The 23545-nt window shown below is 38.7% G+C and overlaps 1 protein-coding gene and 1 pseudogene across 1 annotated transcript in view; one reads left to right on the top strand and one right to left on the bottom strand.

Moving 5' to 3' along the window:
* The window catches only part of Znf704 (zinc finger protein 704), a 207893-nt gene that overhangs the window by 163379 nt on the left and 20969 nt on the right, over positions 1-23545 (bottom strand). The window contains exon 2 of the mRNA XM_004842009.4: positions 457-695. Coding sequence (XP_004842066.1) covers positions 457-695 — 239 coding nt within the window. The remainder of the gene's footprint in view (positions 1-456; positions 696-23545) is intronic.
* Positions 4310-4728, top strand: LOC106009175 (intraflagellar transport protein 20 homolog pseudogene; annotated as a pseudogene).

The following is a 23545-nucleotide window of genomic DNA, read 5'->3' on the forward strand; positions in this document are numbered from 1 at the left end:
ATAAATAAATAAATGAATGAATGAATGAATAAAATTATCCTTATCTCACAGACCACACAAAAACAGACCAGGGGCTGAACTTAATTTTGCAGCCATAATTGATAACCCCTGACCCAAAGCCCTGAGTATACAAGCTTTTGCATGCTATCAGTCCTATATTTCATGATTCATTGTATGCATTTTTTGCACATTTATTCTTTTGCTCTTTATTACTCTTCTACCAAAATCTATTAAGACATTCTTTACTAGAGCTATAGTAGTTACGGCTACAGCAGCTTAAAGTCAGTTCTGAGGAGCACAACCACCTGCTTTACCTCAGACAAGCAACAGGAACAATCTTGGCAGAAAGCCCTTTGCAAACCCATCTACACTCTGTTGAAGAGACAGGGCAGAGATTCCACACGCTCTCCACAGACTTCCTGAGGCAGACACATTTAAGGTCTCATGTTCCCTTACCTTGCTGGAGGGACATCAATATTGGAAGAAACAACTTTTCGTTTTTGCTCAAGGAGACAGATGGAACGAGTGTTTTCTTTCTCGTGGTCAAGAACCCGACTGGCTTTTTTGGTGTCTCCCATTTTCATATCTTCCTCCATGGCCAAGGGGAACAGGTGATGAGACATTTTCTTACTGGAGTCACGTTTTAAGTCCTCAGCATGAAATGTAAAGGTCATCTCCCGCTTAATGCTCCCCACCTGTGAAATGAAGCACACACACTCTTACATGAAGTATCAGCTTTGCCTGACTGTCATGAGGAGGGACAACAAATGCTCTCCTCCCTGTTTATCAGAGTTTGTAGTTTAAATGGGGAAAATGCAACACAGAAATGCAATAACTAGCACTACAAAGTGATGTACCATTACTAGTATTTTTAAGAGAGTATAATTCATGCTATATGTCTTTCTTTATCACAATAAAAACTGAGTACAGAACTTGAATGGACAATTTTCCAAAAGAGATATATACAAAGACAGTAAGTACACAAAAAGATGTTCAAAATCATTAATTACTAGGAAAACACAAACCTGAACTACAATTAAATACTACTTTACACCCAATGAGAGGGCTATTGGAGAAACCTATAAAAAAAGAGAAAGTCCTGATGAAGCAAATGTTGATGAAGCTGGAGCCCTCTTACAGTACTGATTGGATTCTAATATGGATAACAAGATGCAGGAAATAGTTTGGCATTTCTTCAAAAAGTTAAATACAGAATTATCCTATGTTCCAATAATTCTACTCCTAGGTATGTAAGAATAGATTTACAGACAAAACTGTATGTGAGTGCTCATAGCAGTATTCATGATAGTAAAAAGGTGGAAACAATTAAAATGTCCATTAACCAATGAATGAAGAATACATGGTAGATCCACACAATGGAATACTATTCAAGTGTAAAAAGGAATAAGATGCTGATATATGCTAAAAATGAAGCTTGAAAACAATATGCTAAATGAAAGAAGCCAGACACAAATGTCATATTGCATAATTCCATATGAATTATAAGATGCAAACCCATTAAGACAGAAAGCAGGTTAGTGGCTGTTGGGGACTAGAGGAAAAATGGGGACTGCTTAATTGGAAAAAGGTTTTCTTTTGAAGGATGAAAATGTTCTGAGAGTAGAGACAGTGAAGATGGTTGAACAACATGTGAATGCACTAGGTACCCCTGAATTAAATTTATTTATTTATTTATTTATTTAATTTATTTATTTATTTTTGTACCGGGGATCAAACTCAGGACCCTGTGCTTGCATGGCAGGTACAGTGCCACTGAGCTAAATCCCTGGCCCCGAATTATATGTTTTAATATGGTTAAAATGGTGAATTTCAAGTCACATAAACTTTACAGCAATAACAATAACTGAAGACAAAAAACCCAAAGTAATGTACAATCGATGTATCTATTACAATGCAAACAAAAAGCATCAAAAACACAAGAAAAGCCTTTCTTTGAAGACTTGAGGACCTCTAAATTTTAAAATTTAAAATATTGTTTTCTGTTTTATAATTAGTAAGGTTCAATTAAGCTACCAAATATTTCAGACTTATTATCACGTTCAATAGAAGAGCTCTGACATACAAAGCTGAACTTTATCTCTATTAATACAGCTCTTAACAACACTGCAGTTCAGGAAGAACTGCATTTTTATCTTTTATTTACTGTAGTTAATATCTTAATAAAACCCTTTCTACAGCCAAATGATAAAAAACAGGCTAATTTTTATCATTTTGAACTAAATGCAATGATTAAGGGACAAGACAAATATAAATTAAAACTCAGTGAACTGAATTCTGATATTTCCAAATTTTGATCACTGAAAAAGGAGAATGAAATTAAAGAAAGGTTTTTAGTTTTGTTTTGAAACAGGGTCTCACTATGGAGTTCAGGCTGGTCTTGAACTCACCATATAGCCCAGGCTGGTCTCAAACTTGGGGTGATCCTCCTGCCTCAGCCTCCCAAGTGCTGGGATTATAAGTGTGTTCCACCAAAAAGAGATTTCTGTAAGGTAACTGCTATTGTACATGAAGTCTGGAGCACACTAGTTCACTAATCCTAAGTATACAAAGAAAAGTCAGACCACTTGGTAATCTGGAGTGTCATTAATCACTAGAGTGATCTCAAAATGTGCACACCTATAAGAGCTTTCACAGGCTGGTAAGATAATCTATCACTTCTTGTGGAGACAGTTGATGAAGTTCATTTGCAGAATCAGTAATTCTTTATCTCCCTACTGCTTAAAGAGCAGACACATTTGTTTCTTTTAAACTTTAGGTAGGAGAAAAAGAAAAAAGAGTTTGATCAGATTTAAGAGTTACAGAATCCAAACTGTAAGTCTTAAGGCAGTTTCAGAATAAAATGAGGCATTTTGTGTTTGAGAATAGCAGAGTCTAGTATTAATGACTGCGGGTTCTCAGATGAAGGAAAACTCAGATACATGTGTGTTGAAGACACAGAACCTGCTACCTGTGAGACTCTCCAGAGCCCCGGGATGACTTGTGCCTTGGAATGCACTTGGTGGGCAGTGTCTTTCATAAGAACACACAAGGCTCTAAACAGTGCTCCATCCTCTCGGGAAAGAGGTCAGGTTCCCATGATTTTCTTATTCCTACACCCGGCTCCACAAGAAAATGTCTTGTACTTTTGGTCTACTTGCAACTCATGAAAAAGTCACCACATTTCTTGGAATGCCTTAGTGAAGTAAAATAGATGTCTAATATAAGTGAGTGGGTGCTTGTGTTAACTGTTTCAACCACATCAATACATAACAGAAAGGAGTAAGAAAATATTTCACACTTCCAAAAAGGCAATGTTTTATAAAAAGGTAGCTTAGAAAATCAACAAATACAATTATAAATCTTTTAAATATCTCTCCTTATTCAATATTTTATGCAATTCTTTCTGCCTGGATGAGGAAGTGACAGAGGTGATTATCACTTCAGTTCCCACCTTAAATTGCAACAAGCATACCCTAAGTCAGCCATAGAAGAAGAAAACAAAGGCTTCAGCTTTTCAACAGCTTCACTGTAAGGGTCAAGTTCTACATTAACTAGCTACACTGTTATTAGTATAAAGTTGAAGCAACAGTTGACCTCCATGCCTCTCTTGGCCCCAAGTGGACTGACCAAATAGAGCCCACCCACCATTTAAAGGAAGGAGGCAACATGAGAAGAAGCTCAACTTTTAGCATAATTTTAGAGAGAAAAATGTGAAGTGAATACAAATAGAATACATTTCCTATAGAAATATTACAACTGTATCCCATGCTTTTGGTCAAGGCTTTATACTAAATCACATTATAGTAATATTCAACAATGCAAGCTATAAATCTAAAATAGTTTTTAAACAAAAAGTCTATTAACAACAACTGAGAATTTTATCAATGGGATGGAATTCAAAGACAAGTGAGTGCAGACTCATTGTTTAAAAGTGGAATTACGGAAGCTGTCTGTCCACGGCAGCAGCCTGGTCCAAAGCACGAAGCCATTACAGGTTGGTAGGCAGGATGGGCCCTTTCAGTACCATTCGGCCTGTGTCCTTGCTGAGTCCTCTGCCTAGAATGCCTTTCGCTAGCTTCCTCACTTGCTAAACCATGTGCTCCCACAGGACGGGCACCATGTTGTATTCATCCCTGTACCCCACCCTCTAGCAGTGCTGCATGTAGCAGGCCCTCAAGAAATGTGTGCTGAATGAAGGCTGCCTGTGACAAGCAACTGGACTTTAGTCTTTCCTGATCCTTGCTCCTATGACACACCTCTTCTGACTGCCACTGTCACCCCTTCAGAGCAGAACTTCTCCAGGGAATCTGGAAGGGAAACAGCCATGGCCAGAGACATCCTGGGTGAAGCCGGGTTGCACTTTGCTGAGCTGAATAAGATTTGGGGGTTGGACCCAGGGGTTACCCAGGAGACCACAGAGCTCTAGGAAGAGTTCGAGGACTTTGTGGACAAAATGGCTGCTTTTAGAAACTAGCTGGTGGCCTAACTGGGCTTGTTGACCAACCTGGAAAAAAAGTACAAAATGAGAAGATGAAGGCCACTGGTGCTCGGAACTTGCTCAAATCTATAGCAGAGCGGAGAGAAGCCCAACAACAGCAACTTCAGGCACTAAGAACAGAAAAGAAAATGCAGCTAGAAAGGTATCGAGTTGAATATGAGGCTTTGTGTAAAGTAGAAGCAGAACAAAATGAATTTATTGACCAATTTATTTTTTCAGAAATGAACTGAAAGAACTAGAAATGCACAAAAAAGCCCCCCCGCCACCCCAAACCAAAAAAACCTTTACCATTCTAGTGACTTGACTGATGGCCTAAGCATGTCATAAGCACTATGATGTAGTTCAGGGTGAAGGCCCTGGATTGAATCCCAAGTACTGCCCAAAAAAGGGGGTGGGGTGGGGTGAGGGGTGGGAATGTAGCTCAGTGCAAAGACCCTATGATCAATCTCTAGTACTATGTACCAAAGAAGAAAAAGAAAAGGAATTACAGTGGCTAGAGATAACCAAGAGGGCAAAAATAATTGTAGAGATGAGTAAGAGATGTTAAATTGTGCATGTCGTGTGTTCCACTGTAACTGGTGGAGGGCTGGCGGCAGGTGTTGAGCTTGCATATATGTATACAACTGATATTCTCGTTAATGGAAGAGTTGAGGCCATATCTCCTACGCAGACAAAAGAGTCAGTGATAGAAGACAGCTAGAAAGAACAACAAGAAATCTGGATAGAGAAAAATCAACAGCAGCATCAAAATTTGTAAGTGCAAAAGACAACAAGAAGAAACAGCATGCACAGAGCTAAGTAACAGCACACCTCCAAAGGTAAATGGATTTGCCAGAGAAGGAACAGCTTTTTCAGAGGTCCTAGAGTCTTTAAAGTACCAGAAAGAAAATATGCCTTGGATCACAAACCAACAGCTTCTTCCAGGAGTGATACCTACATAGAAGGGCTGAGGAGATGAAGCCACTCAAAAGTGTGCTACTGATCATCTTGGCGGAGCGTGAGTCCTTTCCAATCCACCTGATTCACCACTGTTATCAGCTCTGAATGGATAAACTAGAAAACAGAACCTAGAAATCATCACTGGTAGCCTTAAAGACTTTTCCAGGGTTTAGACTTGAGACACATTCCCAAAATATGTCATTATGGATATACAAATATTACAAAAGCAAAAAAAAAATCCAAAATACTTCTGGCCCAGGTATTTCAGATATGGATGCTCAGATCTTAGTATTTAGTTCAGGCTGTCACATTTCAAATTGAAACAAGGACAAGGCAATCTGGCAAAGGATCTTATTGGGATGAACTGGGAATGTTCTACTTGGAAAACAGAAAGCTGGGAGTCCACATAGCTCCTCCTTAGTATTGTAGGGCTCTCTTTAATAAGGAGGAACTGGAAGAGGAATAAAAGCTTGTCAGTGTTTCTCTAATGTCACACACTTCTGCTTCCGGCTAACTCTCTTCTAGCCTTCTGGTTTCTTCTATCACACTGGGAGAATGAAATATTTTGTATCTATAAGAAATACTACTTCATATTTACCTGTGTTTTCATGAAATCATAGACTCTTAATTGGAAAGAGTCTTAGAGACCTTTAGGTCTCACTGAAATATTTTATTTTGCAATGTTTTTATAGAGTTTAAATATACTTTTCATTTTAAATGATTATTTATCATAAAATATATGCCTATAAAAATATGGATAAAAGAAAGCTTTCTATTCTTCCCAAATTCCCTTCCCACCTTGCCCAGCCAGGATGACTCTTAGAACAGTGTTTAACAATTTATTACAAAACATCAAATTACCTACAATGCATGAAATACATATGTGCATACAAACTATCTGGAGTATTTAGATATGCGTATGACTATACTTCCCTGTATTATTCGGCAACCTATTTTTTCAACTTGACAATATATCATGGGTTTCTTTTCATATGAGGAGATATACATTTCTTTATTTTGAACATTAAAATATTTCATGATATATTTTACCTATTTCTTCTTGATAGACATTGAAGTAACTCAATTTTATATTATTAAAATAATAATCCTTCTATATATAAGCATATATCTCATTGTGCTTGTGCAAAAATTTTGTAAGAAAAATTCCAGGAGGCTGGAATTACTGAAACAAACTACTCACATTTTCTTCAATGGATGAACAAAGTATAAAATATCAATACAATGAACATCACCTACTGAATGAACATACCATGAAGTCACTAAATAGAAGGACATCAGAATATATCCATGCTCTATTAAAGGTAACACATTTGTTCATGATCTATTTAGAGATGCATGCAAGTTGCAAACTATGTTGGGCACAGTTTCACTGAATTTAAAAAACAGAACACTACATCAAAAAGCTAAAACTTCAGGGAGCAGAAGACTGGATGGGCCAAGATAGCCCTTGCATTTCTTTTCATATAATTAGTTATAACCATATAGAGAAAGACATGCAATGATTTTTTTTAAAGTCTCAGGAAAAGAGCTTTATAAAAAACAAAAAAAAATAATGCTTGCCACAAGAGGCTTACAATCTGAAGGTTAATCACAGAAATACAATACAGACATCAGAGGCAGCATAGAGGTTGTTAGCTAGAAAGCTGCTAGGAACAGCTGCTTTTTGAGGTTTTGTGCCCATTTTCTTCTAATTTTCTCCTGCAAAACTCTGGTCTTTTCCTCTTTTCCTTTTAGAATGACACTATTAGATTGGGATGGGAAGATAAATCATGCAATGATTTTTAAGTAGTAAGATTATGGGAGATTTTTACTTTAAAAACAAAATAGAAAAATTAAATAAATAATTAAATAAAAATTAAATTAAAATAACAAGACTTTTTATGTTGTTTATGAAAGTCAAAAAAATTATGAAAACAATTTTAATGTGAGTTAATTGGCATTCTCAAATGTTATTGGTAGGAATATACATATTTTAGGAGACTGCCCTTGAAAATTATAGCAAAATCTAACTATTTATGCCGTTGTTCTAAGAGTTCCATACTTAAGAAAAAATAAAGATATTCATCAGAAATGCTGACATTAAAAAGACAGAAATTATCATCAATAAATATCGTTAAATATGCACAAATAAAAGGTATATTTAAAAAGGACATTTCTGTATTAATTGGCAGAGATTTAACATATTAATCGTAAAAAGGTTACAAATGAGTATATGTAGTATTATATCTGAGAGAAGGAATATGGATCTATAAAAGATACATAGTTTTGAAAGGACATTCTAGAAATGTTAATAATTGTGTTCTTTGGGGACAGACATATGAGCAAATTTTGCTTTCTATTTTGTTTATAATTTTTCAACACCTAAGTGTGGTTTGGTATTTTAAAACTTATGACATTATCCTAAATGAAAAATAAATATCATCTTTAGATAATTAAGTTTTTCAAGTCTAGCCTTTATGCAACTTTTTTCTTCTATTAGTTTGCAGCTATTAGTACATATGTATTAATAAAAGAAAAAATGAGCTAAATCCCTCTACTGGTGCTATAACCTCTATTGATTACCAGCACCTCTCAGTACACTGTATAATGACTGCCACTGAATTTCTTCTTCTCACCCAACACAGAGCCCACCATACAGCACTGCTGCTACCCTACACCATCCAGAATAATATCTTGCAAGGAACAAAGCTTCAGTGTTCAATTCCATAAGAATACCATCAATTACCAATTACCAACTGACAAAACTCAGAATTTTTATTTCAATGAACAGCTTTTGCTTTTTCTAGAAGACAATAACCAGTGTATGCATAAATATGATATACTTGGGAAAACTGCAATTCTTAAACAAGAAGTTCACAATATCTATTTAAGTCTTGAATTTCTCTAAATGGTGTCCTTTGTAAATTGGATGTAACTTTCTAAGACAGAGACTGGAGCTCATCAGCCTTTCTCTATACAAAAACATCTGGCTTCCACAGGGAGGAAATAACAGCATACCAAAAATGAGGATGGCTTCTGACATGGTCCAATTACTTGATCAATCTTTTCTGTCTGCAAACAAGTGCCCTGCAGGCCACCTTAATCCTAACACCCTCCCTATGACTTTGAGTAATAAGATGCCAGAAAGCATGTGTCAAGACTACTCTTGGAAATTATTCTCAGTTACTCATCTCAGCCCAATCAGATTTGAGAAGTTGGCTTTGGAGATTAACTTGATTTCCAAGAATAATCTGCAGAAAGCCAATCCATTTGCCTTTCGGGAATTTCTGAAGAGCAAGGAGGCATTATAGAAATTCTGGAAAAAGGCATGAAATTCAGACCACGGTAAAAAAAAAAAAAAATGTTAGCAGAAAATAAGACAAGTGAGCAGTGCCCTTGGTCAAGTGACTCCTTCCTACAATTCACCAAGAAACCACAAAGTCACTCATGACAAACTTTGTAAGAGAATGTTTCCTATTTCAGATTATGTGTCACACCTTAGGGTTTATAGAACTTGCTTCATTACATATTATAATACATATTACATGTTTAGCAACTGATGACAAATGACGCATCAACCAGTGTCTGGAACAGGAATCAGGCCCATAGATTTAAAAGGATGATACAAAAGGAGAAGCACAGCTTATATTAATAATAGGAACACTGATTGTTTTTATTAATTTAAAATATACTGCTAAGACTCATGCTCAAAGAAAGATTAGAATCTTGAGAATGAACTGATAAAAACTACATCCAGAAATAGTCAACAGACTTCTACTCATTACTTCAGATTAAATTATTCAAATTTCATGTGAGGTATGTGGAAAATAAGTTGGATGGCAAATGTATCCAGTCCTAATGAATAGCTGTAGAACCATTTTAAAAACAATTGTTTCCAATTAATAGCCCCTTGATTATTCTCTCAGCCCTCTGAAATCAATAAGATGTTTGTTGACTCCTTTCTCTCCAAGTGCATTATGTTTCTACCTAAGGCAGATAACTGACCTATGAAAACCAGACTGGTTTGGAGGTGGTATTGATGGGGTGAGAAGTAAAACCCTGTGTGACAGAGTTGAAACCCTGTATTACGTTTTGGCATCATATAGTCAAACCACACAACTACACAATCTTGGCAATCAGTATTGTTAATGTTGGGTTTACTACAGCAAGTTTTAACTTTAATATCTTGACAATTTAATATTCAACAAAGCATGATTTGGCTTGGTTAATGGCAGATTAGTCAGCAGCACATTTAAGATGGAAACTTATTGCAAAACTCCCTAGTGGAAGACTACTTGGCTGAGGTTTCAAGCCTTCTATTAAACATTATGTAAGTGAGAACACACAACTTGGGTATTTTTAAATAGTCCTCTCAGAAAACCCTTGAACAGAAATAAGCATTTCTGTGAAGTCCCATATTAAATTCAAGCTCATCTAAAATCATTTGTATATTTTTTCCAACTAAATCTAAGGACAGAGAAAGTCAGTCTCGTTATCAATATGGGTCAGCATTATTGGATTTATCTTCAGAATAGAGACTTTAGAATTTATCACATTTAGTTAGATATTCTATTTGTTTTATATAATTCAAAGTTTAACTCAGCCAATCATATCCAATCCATATGAAAGTCCTGTGGATTTTACCTTCAGAATATGTCTAAGAATCCAATCACTTCTCACTGCCTCCACGGTTCCCATGTTGATCAAGTCATCATTTCGTCTCACCTGGATTTGTACAACAGTCACCCCTCTAGATCCCTGCTTCCATCCTTGTCTTGCTTCCCCTGACTTCTGAGTTCCTTTGCACTATCAGTAGTCAGCCCTATCCGTTAAAACCCAGAGTCAGATCATACCCTTGGCTCAGAACTGCCCCCATTTTCCCCAGAATAAAAGCCAAAGTCTTTGCAGTGATCTCGAAGACCTCCTATGATCTGGTCCCCACCTATCCAACTTTCTTCCTCTCCTCTTTTCTTCCCTGTCACTGCTACTCTGCTATAGTTGTGCCTAGAATGTTCCCTCAAAGGCCTATATGTTAACTACCACTCCTGGGAAGCAATAGAAACATTAACAGGTGGACCCTAGCAGGAAATCCTTTTAGATCATTGTAGGTGTGTCCTTGAGGGAGATTTTGGGACCCCAATCCCTCCTCTTACTATTTCTTGTTCATTCCTGGCCATGCAGTAATCAGGCTTCTTCTTCCACACACTCCCACCACAATGTTCTGCCTTCACACAGGGACTAAAGCAATGGGGCCAATTTACCATGGACTGAAACCTCCAAAACCGTAAGTCAAAATAAAACTTTGTCTTTTAAAGTTGATTATCTCAGATGCTTTTTTTACAGTGATTGTAAGCTTACTCACACAACTCCTCCCCTTGCTGGCCTTGAACATATCAAGCAGAGTCCTTCCTCAAGGCCTTTCCACTGGCTACCTCATCTTCCTGGAAGTGTTCTTCCTTCAAGTATCTACACTGCTTACCTCTCACCTTTTCTGTCTTTGCTCAAATGTCCCTTTTTAGTGAAACCAACCCTGACTATCCTATTTAAAACTGCAATGCTCCCTTTCCACTGCTCAGTCCATATTCTACTCTACATTGTTGATCTATGGTACTTATTACATGTTACAAACTGTGAAATTATCTTTTATATTTATTGTTGGGCTTTATTAGCTCTACGAGGACATTAGACAGTTTTTGCTTTGGTTATTGATGAATCTTCAGGACCTAGAAAAATGTCTGAAACAGGGTGGGCATTCTTGTGGAATAAATGAAATTTTAGACGATTACATGCGATATATGGTGCCCCTACTAATAAAAGCCTAAGGAGAATGGGTGCCAAGTTCTTAGAGCTACAAAGGGTGTGGTCATAAAATCCCTCAGTCTCGAAGCAAATTCCTAAGCTACCAATAGTAAGCCAGGGAATCATGGCATAATTAGGGGAAGAAATGGGTAAAGAATAAGTACAGAATGGTCTCCTTTAATCTTTTCCTTATCAAGGTTTTCAACTTTATTTTATGAAGTGCTTTATCTCAGAATGCAACTCGTATTTTATAATAAAATCTATAGGGGAAATAGGATTTATTTTTAAACTGTGGTATTCTCAAACTTTTTCCTACAAATAGCACCAGATTAATCCAGAACAAATCTACAGAGAGATAATATAGCAGAATTTCAGATGGAAGTCACTGTTAGTGTTACATAAATTTCAAAATCCTGGGGAGTTCAGATTCTATCCTGCAGGGTGGGCAGATCATTCATGAGCCTGGTCTTAGGGAATCCCCACAGTACCTGTGCCCACCTACCTGTGGCTCACAGTAAACCAATCCCAATAATCCTCCCAGTAAGGTCCACATTTATAGTCCAAAACAGTAATAATGCTAGTAAATGTCACCTTCATTACTTCTGCATTTACAGTGACTACAGTGTGCAGATGGAATTCAGGTCCTAGCCAACATTCTTGCTATTCTCTGTAAATTTCTTTCTCAAGAAACACAGGCAGCTGTTTTACTCAGAAACAGTTGGTCTACACACGGCTTGTCCATGGCAATAATTGTGATGGCCACACTGGGCTTTGCTGACAGTGACAGTCACTGCCAGTCGCTTGGACCTGGGTACAGAGTAGATTTCTGTCTCTGACCCCTGTCTACCAGAGAGTCTCCCAAGGGACCTTATATCTCCTCTCACCCAGTCTACACCCACCCCGTCACACGAAACAGAGGGGTTGTTTGTGAGACCACACACTTCCCAGAGCCTCTTCTGTGCCCCCACCAGAGGCCCCCGAGATCTCCAGAGCCCCCCTCCTCTCCTACTGGGAATCGCTCAGCTGCCCTGTCCACACTGGGCCATAACCTGGGCATAAACACAGTGGAAGAGAGGAGATTCAGGGAACAACGGAGGTAGTAGCTTAGAGTTTGTTAAACAGTTACTTGCAGCTCACTGGGCATTCAAACACACTTTGAAACATGCATTCTCTGACTAAACCACACATTTCAAAAGAGCTGTTAGAACAGAACTTTTGGATACATTGGAGAAGGTAAGTCTGATACAAATAAATAAAAGGACAAATCAATTCCTGAAAAGAATGTGGCACAATTTCTCTGGATACAGAGACAATTAAATTGTTTCTTTCAGGAGTGTGATGTTTTTTCAGTGCTGGGGATCAGACCCAGGTTGTGAGGTATGCTAGGTAAGCACTCTGCCACTGAGCTGTAGCCCCAGCCCCACTCTTTCAGGAATCTGATGGGAGAAACTCAAGAGTTGGGTGTCAATTAACAACAGTGGCTGCCTTCTTGCAATAGACCAGGTTCCATCCCAGTCGCTGAGTGCTGAGCTTGCCATCAGAGAGCTGGCTGCAGGCTGCTTTCCAGATTGAATGACTGATCTCCCTCCTCATAACCATAACTCCATCCCACCCACTTCACCTTACTTTTATTTTTTTTATCCTGAGCTGGTTTCAACTTCTTAAAAAAAAAAAGCTGGACTAACTAACCTAGCGTCTTTAATTCCTTTGGCAATAAAAACTAGAAATATAGTTTCTCAAATTCATCCATGGTTGCCACAGCCTCACAAACATCTTTAAATTTTCAGAGCACATTAGAAGCAGATTTTCAGTAAGAATATTGGTTGCTGAGGGTTTTCCCTTCAGTATGCATTTCATTTAAAATACAATTTATCATTCCTTTGGGCAGTAAAAAGCAAGTGAAATTAAAAACTAAAGTTGAAAACTAATGAATTCACATTTTCTCTTGGACTGTGCTCTTAATTCACAGTCGATTATTTTACTAGCTGAACAGATGACTAAATAAAATCTGTTAATAAATGCAGCTAGAGTGTATTCAAGAAAATAAGCAAAACAAATTAGAATAAATTTGTTTATCTGCTCATTATGAATGTAATTCTCTACACTAAGGGTGTTGCTGGTATATATGAAGCAGTAGATAGGAATAAGAGGGGAAGCATCTCCTACTCTGATACTGAGGCTCTTGTAAGGAGAGAGAGGTAAGAACTGGATGACCTGTGATAAATGAGTACAGGATAACCTTACAATAACAGGTGGCCCAGGGCCGGGGCAGAGCTCAGTGGCAGAACACGTGCTTAGCATGTGTGAGGCCCTAAGATCCATCCCCAGCATGGAAGGGAGAGGGAGGAGGAGGAAGACAGGGGAAGCGGAGGGCCAGAGAGGAAACACGGGAGGAGCAGCAGCACAACAGCAGTGGTGCTCCAGGGGATCCAGCCTTCTTGCCCGTGGACTGTGGGCTGCTCAGGCAGCCACAATTAACATACAAGAGCATGTGTGCATGTGTGTGCACATGTGCAAATGAACAAGGAACACGTGCACACACATCTCCTAGTGTTTTGGCTCCTCTGTTAGTAACCTGACTGGGAGAATATAAAACTAGGGACAAAGCATTTACTTACTTTCTCTCTCCTTCAGTGTTCCAAAAGCCATATAAAGGCAGAGAACCAGTGTTACTCGATCCCATATCCCATACCGCTAATCTATTTATCCCTAGCACATACTAGGGGTTTCATAAATGCTTAATTAATGTAACTAAGTGAAGGTAACATGGCAATGGGGCTAGCCTGAAAGGGAGATCTGTAAAATCAGGTCAGAAGTGATTGCTATCCCACATTCACAGTTCTTTAAACCATGGGTCGAGGGGGAGACAATGACAATAACAACAGCAGCACACATCTGTGATCCCAGTTGAGGCAGGAGGCTGAGGCAGGAGGATCACTGCAAGTTCCAGGTCGGCCCAGGCTATGCAGTGAGTTCAGGCCAGCAAGGAATACATAGTGAGAACCTGCCTGAAAAAACTAAAAAACAGCAGTTATTAAGCTCTTACTAGGTAAAAGCCGCTGCAATAAAATTTGCTTTACACATATTATTTCATTCCAACCCCAGAAAATCCTGTGAGGAGATCTTATCCCCTTCACAGATAAGGAGAACAAGCCACAAATTATAAAACTAAGTCAAGGTCTCAGATTTTATCCAAGTGATCGATGAGAGTTGTGTCCCCAGGCTGCCTCCACTATTTCGTATGTACTTGTCAACTTGCTGTAACTGATTTCTATTCCCACCAAAACAATAACAAAAAATATGTTTTTGCTAGGGTCACAAGTGAAATGTATATCCATTTAAGAAATACTTTTTAATCGCCATTCATGACAGTACTGTCCCCAATTAGCTTCCAGGAAGCATTGTTTTTGGGCTCTATGACAGCAGTAACCTGTCCCAATTCTATTTGTACACAACAGAAATCCCTAGCTAGTCAAGCATAAAAAGTTACTGATAGTTCCTGAATCTTCTGGAAGCCTGGAGAACCAGGCTGGGATTTCAACAGATCAACTGCACACACCCAGGAGAAAAGTTCAATGAAATGACAAGTCCAAACAAGTGCAAGGACCACAGCACTGCCTCCCACCACTCAGTTCCCACCACCACAGGGACTGAATGCCAGCAGACACCCAAGGCAGCAGCGACCTGGGGACTGGGTCTGCCGGGTCTCTTCCGCATGTGGCTACCCCTTCCCTGGCACTCTTGTGCCTCTTGCTGTGTAGCTCATGTGGGTGCACTGCTTGGATGGAACCTAAGTCACCTGTAGGATTCTAGCTGTGCTATAGGAGATAGGGTGTCGCAAAGCTGGTTGGGGAAATGAGTGGGACCTGACAATTACAAGATCCTAGGACAGCACCAAATACTTCTCAGGACTTGGTATGTGGGACTTTTCGCTGGCTCCTACAAGATGTGGATGGCGTAAGAGATGAGACACCACAAGGAGCCTGCTATTCGGACTTCCTACGATACCCAGCTGCATTTCCCAGATCCAGCATGTACTTTTATTTTTGCTTTTATCTTCCTTTTATTTTGACCAAGTTTGCTCTGCAGAGCTGGTTTCTCCCATACCCACTCACCCCTCACTTTTCAAATAAACATTTGGCACTGTTTTGGGCTTGTCTCATCTAATTCTTTGTTCAAGGCAAGAAGGACCTGGAATACTTTTGATTGGTGAGCTCTTTCTAAAGGAACCACCTGATAACAGCTGCAAGGTGTTCTGAGAAGTTCTGGCCACAGCAGCAGAGGAAAATAATAGAGAAAGGGATGTGGTGGTGGTGGATGAGCTCATTTACAGTAACAACCACACCACCATATGTTTCTGTATTTTTTCCTTTGCAACCTTCTGTCTGCATTCCCCACACATATTTTCAGTCCATGTACTTCTGTTCCTCTTGCCACTACTGGTTTCCCCCCGGAATACTGCAATAACTTCTGGCTAATCTACCCATTTCTATTCTCAGCTCCCAAGAATCCACACATTCCTGAGAGAATCCAATAAAAATGTTGTTATAATTATTTCTTTAAAACTTTTTTTAGCCATATTAAACTTTGAAACATACTATCTAAGTAGATAGCTACCACTCTGGTATGAATTAAAAGTACTGGAGAGATAGCTAGGAGATACATACAGCCCAATGGCTAGGAATGATGTCAGAATTCAACCAATATGGATAAATCATATTTATATCATTAACCCATCAGCCCTGGTTAAACTATGACTATCTCAGGAAAAGGAGTCTACCTTTGCTATAAAATCATATAAAGCCAAGAGCCAGGCACGATGATGTACACCTATAATCTCAGTACTCAGGAAGCTGAGGTAGGAGGATTATTGTGAGTTTGAGGCCAGCCTGGGCTACATAGTGAGATCAAGGCCAGCCTGAAGTGCATAGAAAGACCCTGTACCAAAAAAATATATATAAAGCCAGAATCGAATCTTAGTCCTGCCACTGTTAGGTGGTAGGTGAGTCAGGGGAGTTTTTGTGTTTTTTTAAAACTTCTCTGTATTTCAGGGTCTGGTCCTCACCTATTTAATAGGTACAATAGGTTGGATGAAAAGATCAAATGGAAATACCTAGTAAAGTAAATGATCTTATTCATGGCAAAAAGGCAGTGGCCTATTGCCCTGTATCTTTGGCAATACCTTACTTAGAATCAGTTTGTAACGGTGATTAATATCCATTGTGACAGTTAATGAAGAGTGACATAAGCTAGTAATCTGCCATGGGCTCAGTGTACAGAAGAGGGTCACAAACACAGAGGAAAAGGACACACTGCTGAGGAGAATGTGACTTTGCTCAGGGAGAACAGTAGGGGACACCAGGAGCAGCTAGAGGTAGTTAAGGCCTCTGGGAACCTTGAGGCAGAAGTAAGTCATAAGAAAATAGAAACAGTAGGGCTGGAGATTTATCTCAGTGGCACCATGCCTGCCTTGCAAGCACAAGGTCCTGAGTTCAATCCCCGGGACCAAAAAGAAAATAGAAATGGTGATATAACCAGGGAGAAAATAGCTTCTTTTAGAAGCTTTTGTCTTGCATGAGCCCAATAAATTGCCATTGTGTCTCAGACCACTGTCTACATCATCTCACTTCCTGAGCTCTAACCACACTTAGGAAAGTGTAGAAACAGGGACCCCAGGGAGAGGTGAGCAGAAGCAAGGAAGTGTTCATGGAAGGAGCATCATTGCTTGCTCTATTCTACATCCTGGAGTATGTGCAAGAACAGTAGCACTCTTCCTCACATCAATGGGATACTATGTTTCACAGAGTCGGAGGACAAGTCTACAAGATAGAACATATACAGGCAGGTGCCTTCCCTCCTGCTGACATCTCGCTTTCATCTCCAACTCAGGAAATGTACCAAAAGGCATCTCTACTTTAGCTGTTGCTAAAATGTATTAGGGCAGATAAGCACTGTAAATAATGGAGAAGAAATATTTCCCACCAATATTTCTCATATATTTTAGCTTATGATTTGACTTGTCGTATAGTTTTTTAGAAGCAGGGATTCTGTTAGTTTACATATGCTATGATTTGAATGTCATTCCAAAACATATGTAGGAATTTAATTTCCACTGTGATGATACTGGGAGGTGGAACTTCATAAGATGTGATTAGGACAGGTGTGCTCACTCATGGGCCATGGTTACCTTTGGACTGGCTGTTATAAAGCACCTTTATGCACGTGCCCCTCCTTCTTTGTATAGATACCCTCTGCCATATTATGATCTAGCAAGAAGGCTCTCATCAGATGTGGCCCCTCAATTTTGTACTCCTCACCTTTCAGAACTGTAAAAAATGAACTTTTTCCATTATAAATTACCCGGTCTGTGAGACTCTGTTATAGCACCAGAAAACAAATTCACATTGTACTTCAGCATGGTACCACTTAATTTAGTACTTTCAAAAACAGAATTGGTTGGAGGTGGATTTTATAAGTAGTTTTACAGACTTCTTACACAAGCATTATCCTTACAAACACAACCATGTGGCTCTGATAGCCCCAGTATGAGAAAGGAGACTTGGCTAGCAGCCAAGTACTATAGTACTTATTACAAGAACCTACACAAAGCAAATGATTAATATGTGTTTATGATCAAAGGTCACAATTCAGTTTTTAATGAGTTGAAGGTTTTTGTTCATGTGTTAGCTATGTGAAGGATATTCTACCAAAAGAAGGTAAAATATGCATAAGCCAAAATTTACTCTAGTTTCAAAAGGCAAATAAGTTGTTTATAGTCAGAAACATGTACGTTCTTCCAGGAAATCAGCAGACAAGTGATAGACACTATATAAACACCTTCTGTATTTCTGTACAGCACACAACTTTTCAGTATATGTTAATACATTAATTCCCAGCTAAAACACCTCTTAATTTTCTTATTTAAAGATCATTTTCAAGGAACTCTTTATAAAAGAAGTTGTATAAAAGATTTCAAAGCAGATAAAAATTCTAAAGCTTGAATATTTATTCCAACCCACACATACACCAGTCTCCTTTTTCCCAGGGATAATAAGGAATAAAGATATTTTAGTAGACCTTTGAAGAGAGTGTTTGCTTGAAAAGTAGTCATTCATTCAACAAATATTTTTACTATGTATTGTAGGCACAAAGGTAACAGTGACAGGTATGTGTGTCATAAATACAGGGGGCAAATGAGAAAGCAACTCTAAGGAAGTTATCTTCTGCTATAACAGAGTATCGTAGACTGGAGGGCTTATAAACAACAGAAATGTGTTTCTTACAGCTCTAGGATCTTAAGTCTATGATTAAGCCACTGGCAGATTCTGTCTGATGGAAGCTAGCTTTCTGTTCAGAGATAGCCATTCTCTAGCTGTGTCCTCACAAGGTGGAAGTGGCCAGGGAAAGCTCTTAAGTCTCCTCTATGAGGGCACTGATACCATTCATAAAGGCTCCATGCTCATGTCCAAATTCTCTCTCAAAGACCCTACCTTCTGATATCTTTGGAGATTAGGTTGCAAGGTATGAATTCTGGGGGGACACAAACATTCATCTATAGCACTTCCCAACTAGACAAGGGCAGAGCACTGGATTTACCAACCCACTTTAGATGTAAGGGATTTGTAGATTTAAGACAGGAAGCAAAAGCTATTTTTCTCATTTTAAATTCATCTTGGAGTTTTTAAATTTTAAAAACTATCTCCAAACTACATACACTATTAACATTTTATGTGGGGGCAATCAAAAGTTTTAGTTTTAAAAATGAGCAAATACCCTGCTGGGATATTTCTTGATTTTTATTTCAATTAAGTGTGAGCACCTGACGTGGTTACCATGAAGAGCTCTGAACAGATGTTATAGAGGATCTAGTCTCTTCTGCTCATTATATATTTCTGCTCCCCTACAAATTTTTAGCCCCTTGGGCTGGGCATTTAGCTCAGTGGCGCCATGCCTGCCTGGCAAGTGCAAGGTCCTGACTTCAATCCCTGATACCAAAAAAAAAATTTTTTTTTTAGCCTCTCATACAAGACCATCAAAAACACGTAGAACAAAACACAAATACACATAGAACAGCACTCATTATTTAATAATATAAAGCTCTATAGTACCCAGGCTGCCACTCCCCACTACTGCAGATTCTGATTCACAGAGGTTCATACGAACACGAAGGGGTCGGTCCATTTCAATGCCAAGGCTGGTGCAGACCATTTCCTGCACTTGCACTTCTATTTCCTCACACTGGAAGCTGACCTTGCTGATAAGGAAGGGTTTGGCTACATTTAGGAAGTTTCAGAATCTGATTAAATGTCGTGCTGATCTGACTTGTGCTTTTCACTGTTCTCTCACAGTTTGCCTGGTTTAGGTAAGCATGCTCCACGGCTCTGTAGTACTCTTCCAAGAGCAGAAATATTCCACCTGTCTACACATAACCTTCTATGCCCACTGCCAAGAATCTGGAAGGTCTTTCAGCATTGATGGAGTAACTGTCTTAAAGACTGTGGAGTTTACAGCCAGTAAAATAGTTAGGAGCTATCCTGAGCTCCATGAACCATGCTAATAAAGTAAATTTTCAAAGAAAAGGTAGGTCCCAATATTCCAAAACAGAAAAACACACAAAAAACATGAAGGGAGGGGGGAAAACATAAAATTACAGCAAATTTGAGTGATTTTATTCAAGTGTCAATGGCTTAGAATTTTATGAAAGTGTCCATATAAAAACATAACTGAGAATATGGGGCTCCTAAGTTACCATGTTCATTATCCTCAGTGGGCAGGGAAGTATGTAGTTTGGAAGATATTAATAAAAATTGTTGGGCCGGGGATTTAGCTCAGTGGTTTCGCTGCCTGCCTTGTAAGTACAAGGTCCCCAGTTTAACTCCCGTTACTCCAAAGAAAAAATAAAAATAAAAAATTGTTAAAGTAAAATGGATAGGCCCATAACCTCTGCTAGATCAAAAACTATTTGACATATTTAACTTTTACCATAGTAATACTTAAAAAGAATGGATTTTTACTTTCTTTACTAATGAGTTTTATATACCTTGTCCAAGATTTTGAAGGACAGATCATGCAACTATCTTTGAATCCTAGGGTGGGTGGTCTGCAACTCGAACCTAGGATTTCACCCATGCAAGGCAAATAGTTCCTCACTCAGCTACATCCCAGCCCACTGTCTTGGATTCTTATCAGGGAACACTGCGTGACTAAATCATTCTTGGTTGTGCAGAGATTTACATCTCCACCTAGGTAATGCAAGGCCATACTGCTATCACTCATGTACTCGCTCAGGGATGAATGACTTGCACACTCTTCTCTGATTTTTTTAGCAGGTGCTTTTCAGTGAATCTTGCATGTAGTTTCTAACAGCAATTGTTCATTTCCTAAGCAGAGACTTTAAAATATAATTGACATTTTATCTTAGAGCATATAAACTAGAAGCTATCCCAGACTTACTCAGTTTTACACACACACACACACACACACACACACACACACATCTTAATTCTTCTATTTTAAGAATACTGTTACCAGTTCATTTAAAAATGAATCAGAAAATCTGACGGGTTTGCTGGGACACTATAGAATCTAAAGTAAAGCATTATTCTTCCATGTGAAGCTAAATAAAAAAATCCAAGTTGGGCAGTGAATTTTACCCTTGTCAGAACTCAAGGAGAGAGATTTTCTAGGCACACTGTTGCAGTGGTCAGGGTTTGGATTAACAAACTCTCCTTGAGGTTGAACTAAACCTCCAGAAAAACTTAACCCCAATTATACTCAATTCAACTTCACTGGGGATAAAAAAAAATTGGTCAATATCCTTTTAGGATTGCAGACTCCTAAAGGATTCCTAAAGATACTAGCTCAGCAAGGTTGTAAAATACAAGAGCAGCGTGCCCCAAAAAAGTCTTGTTTCTACCCAATGAACCCATGGAAATGAAAATTTAAGACACAATACCACATCCAATCACATCAAGTAAAATAAACACTTAGCTACAAATCTAGCAAAAACATACACAGGACCTGTATCCCGAAAATTACAAAACAAAACACCAATGAAAGAAATCAAGGAAGACATAAATAAATGGAGATATATATTCTGGTAATGGATCAGAAGATTTAATATAGCGAATAGGTAAATTCTCCCCAAACTTATCTATAGCTTTAACGCAATTTCTATCAAAAGCCCACCAAGGTTTCTGTGGACACAGACATACTTACTCTAAAACATATGTGCAATGGCACAGGACCTAGAAGAACTGGAACAGTTGTGATAAAAAAGAATAAAGTGAGCTGAGTACCTGTAGCTATATTAAAGCTTAGTATACAGCTACTATACTCAGGTCAGTGTGCTTGAAGGCACTCAGGTCAAAGGAAAAGGACCCAAAAATAGACCCACACAAATACATCCAAATGATTTCTGTCAAAGGTTGGAAGCCATTTCACCAGGGGAGAGGGAGCTATTTAACAATGGTGTCGAAGCACTGGACATCCACAGACAGAAAACACGAACATCAACTCAAACCTCACGCCTTCTACAAAAATTAAATAAAAATACCCTGCTGGTGTGAGTATAAGAGATACCATTACTACTGAACTAACTACGTAGTTACTTCTAAAACTAAACATGCACTTCCCATAAGACTTGTCAAGAACTGTCCTCTTGGGTGTTTATTAAAAAAAAATACAAACTTAAGTTCACATAAAGATGTATACATGAATGTTCAGAGCAGCTTTATTCATAATATTCCCAAACAGGAAACAATCCAAATGTCCTGTGGTGAGTGAAAGGTTAAACAAACTGTGGTATATTCATGCCATGGAATACTACTCAGTAATAAAGATGAATGAACTTTTCTTGGTACACACAGCAACTTGGAAGACTCTCAAAGAAATTATGTTGCATGAAAGAAAAGCATCTTTAAACGCTACACGCTCTTGTATTCCATGTATATGGTATTCTCAAAATAACAAAATGATAGAAATGGAGAACAAATTAGGGATTGTCAGGGCTGAGGAATGGTGAGGTGGGAAGGAAGTGGCTATGGAAATTAAAAGGCAACATGAGGGATCACTGTAGGAGCTGCTCTGTATTGATACGCTGCGGTGGTTCTATAATCTGCAAATCTGACAACAGTGGGTGGATGCACACACACACACACACACACACACACACAGTTTCATGTAAAATGTGAAATCTGGCTAAATCAATGGATTGTATCAGTATGAATTTCCTGGTTGTGATATTGTATTCTAGTTAAGCAAGATGTTACCATGTTACCATTGGAAGAAACTTGGTGAAGAATACATGGGGATCTCTCTGAATTATTTCTGAAAATTACAGGTGAGGGAGCCATCTTTTGAAGTGTTAAAAGACATCTGATATAATTATCTTCATTTGTACAAGTGAATAAATAAAGGAACAAGTAATCTGTTCAATTACAAAATTAGTAAAAAAACTGATCAAAAATAAATCTCAGGCCTCTGAATTTATTTTCCACTGTACTATAATCCTTAAACCAAATAATTTTAAAAATCACTACTGTTCCACTCCTACTGAGAGGTTTTAAAAATAAAGATATTTTCAAGCAGCTAAAAACTTAGATGAATATACATAGAATAACACTAAGGGAATAAGTACTAAGTTTAAATAAGTTTCTATCTTAAATTTACTAAAAACTCAGAGAGAAAAGGCACGGACTTGTGTTTGACACACTTTATCTGAGCAAATCCAAGGCCACTGACCTCATTTATATAGAATGACCCAGAAGAAAGGAAGCTCTTGCTCAGCTGCAGATACTTAAACCCAGATATTGTCTATGCTGAGGATCCCACGACATGGATAGAAGGGCGGCTGCCAAGAGAGATGGATGGTTTATGCACAGACTGGCTCCCAAAGGCTCATGTGGTCAAGACTTGGTCCCCAGCTTGATGGTAAACTGTGCTAGCTGGAGCTTGGTGGGAGTCTCCCAGTTACTGAAGGTGTCCCTTCAAAGGAGACGGTGGGGCCCTAACCCCTTCCTCTTCTGCCCCTTCGGTCCTGGCCATGAGGAGAGTGGTTTTGCTTCTCCATATCTCCCTCCATGAGGTAGGTGTTGCTCCACCACGAGTGCACAAGCAATGAGGCCAAGAACCTCAGACTGAAACAAAAACCGTGCGCCCAAATAAGCCTTTTCTCTTTCTAAGCCAATTATGCCAGGCATTCGTCACAGTGATGTAAACCTGACACAGCTAACTGTCACCAGACACTATCATGCTGCCTTCCCCAACCCTCCCTATGCCAAGCTCAGCGATACAAAACACTGCCGGAAA

Source organism: Heterocephalus glaber, unplaced genomic scaffold (genome assembly GCF_053883595.1).
Source record: "Heterocephalus glaber isolate CG9 unplaced genomic scaffold, H.glaber_assembly_v1.0 deba00001553, whole genome shotgun sequence".
Classification (NCBI taxonomy): domain Eukaryota; kingdom Metazoa; phylum Chordata; class Mammalia; order Rodentia; family Bathyergidae; genus Heterocephalus; species Heterocephalus glaber.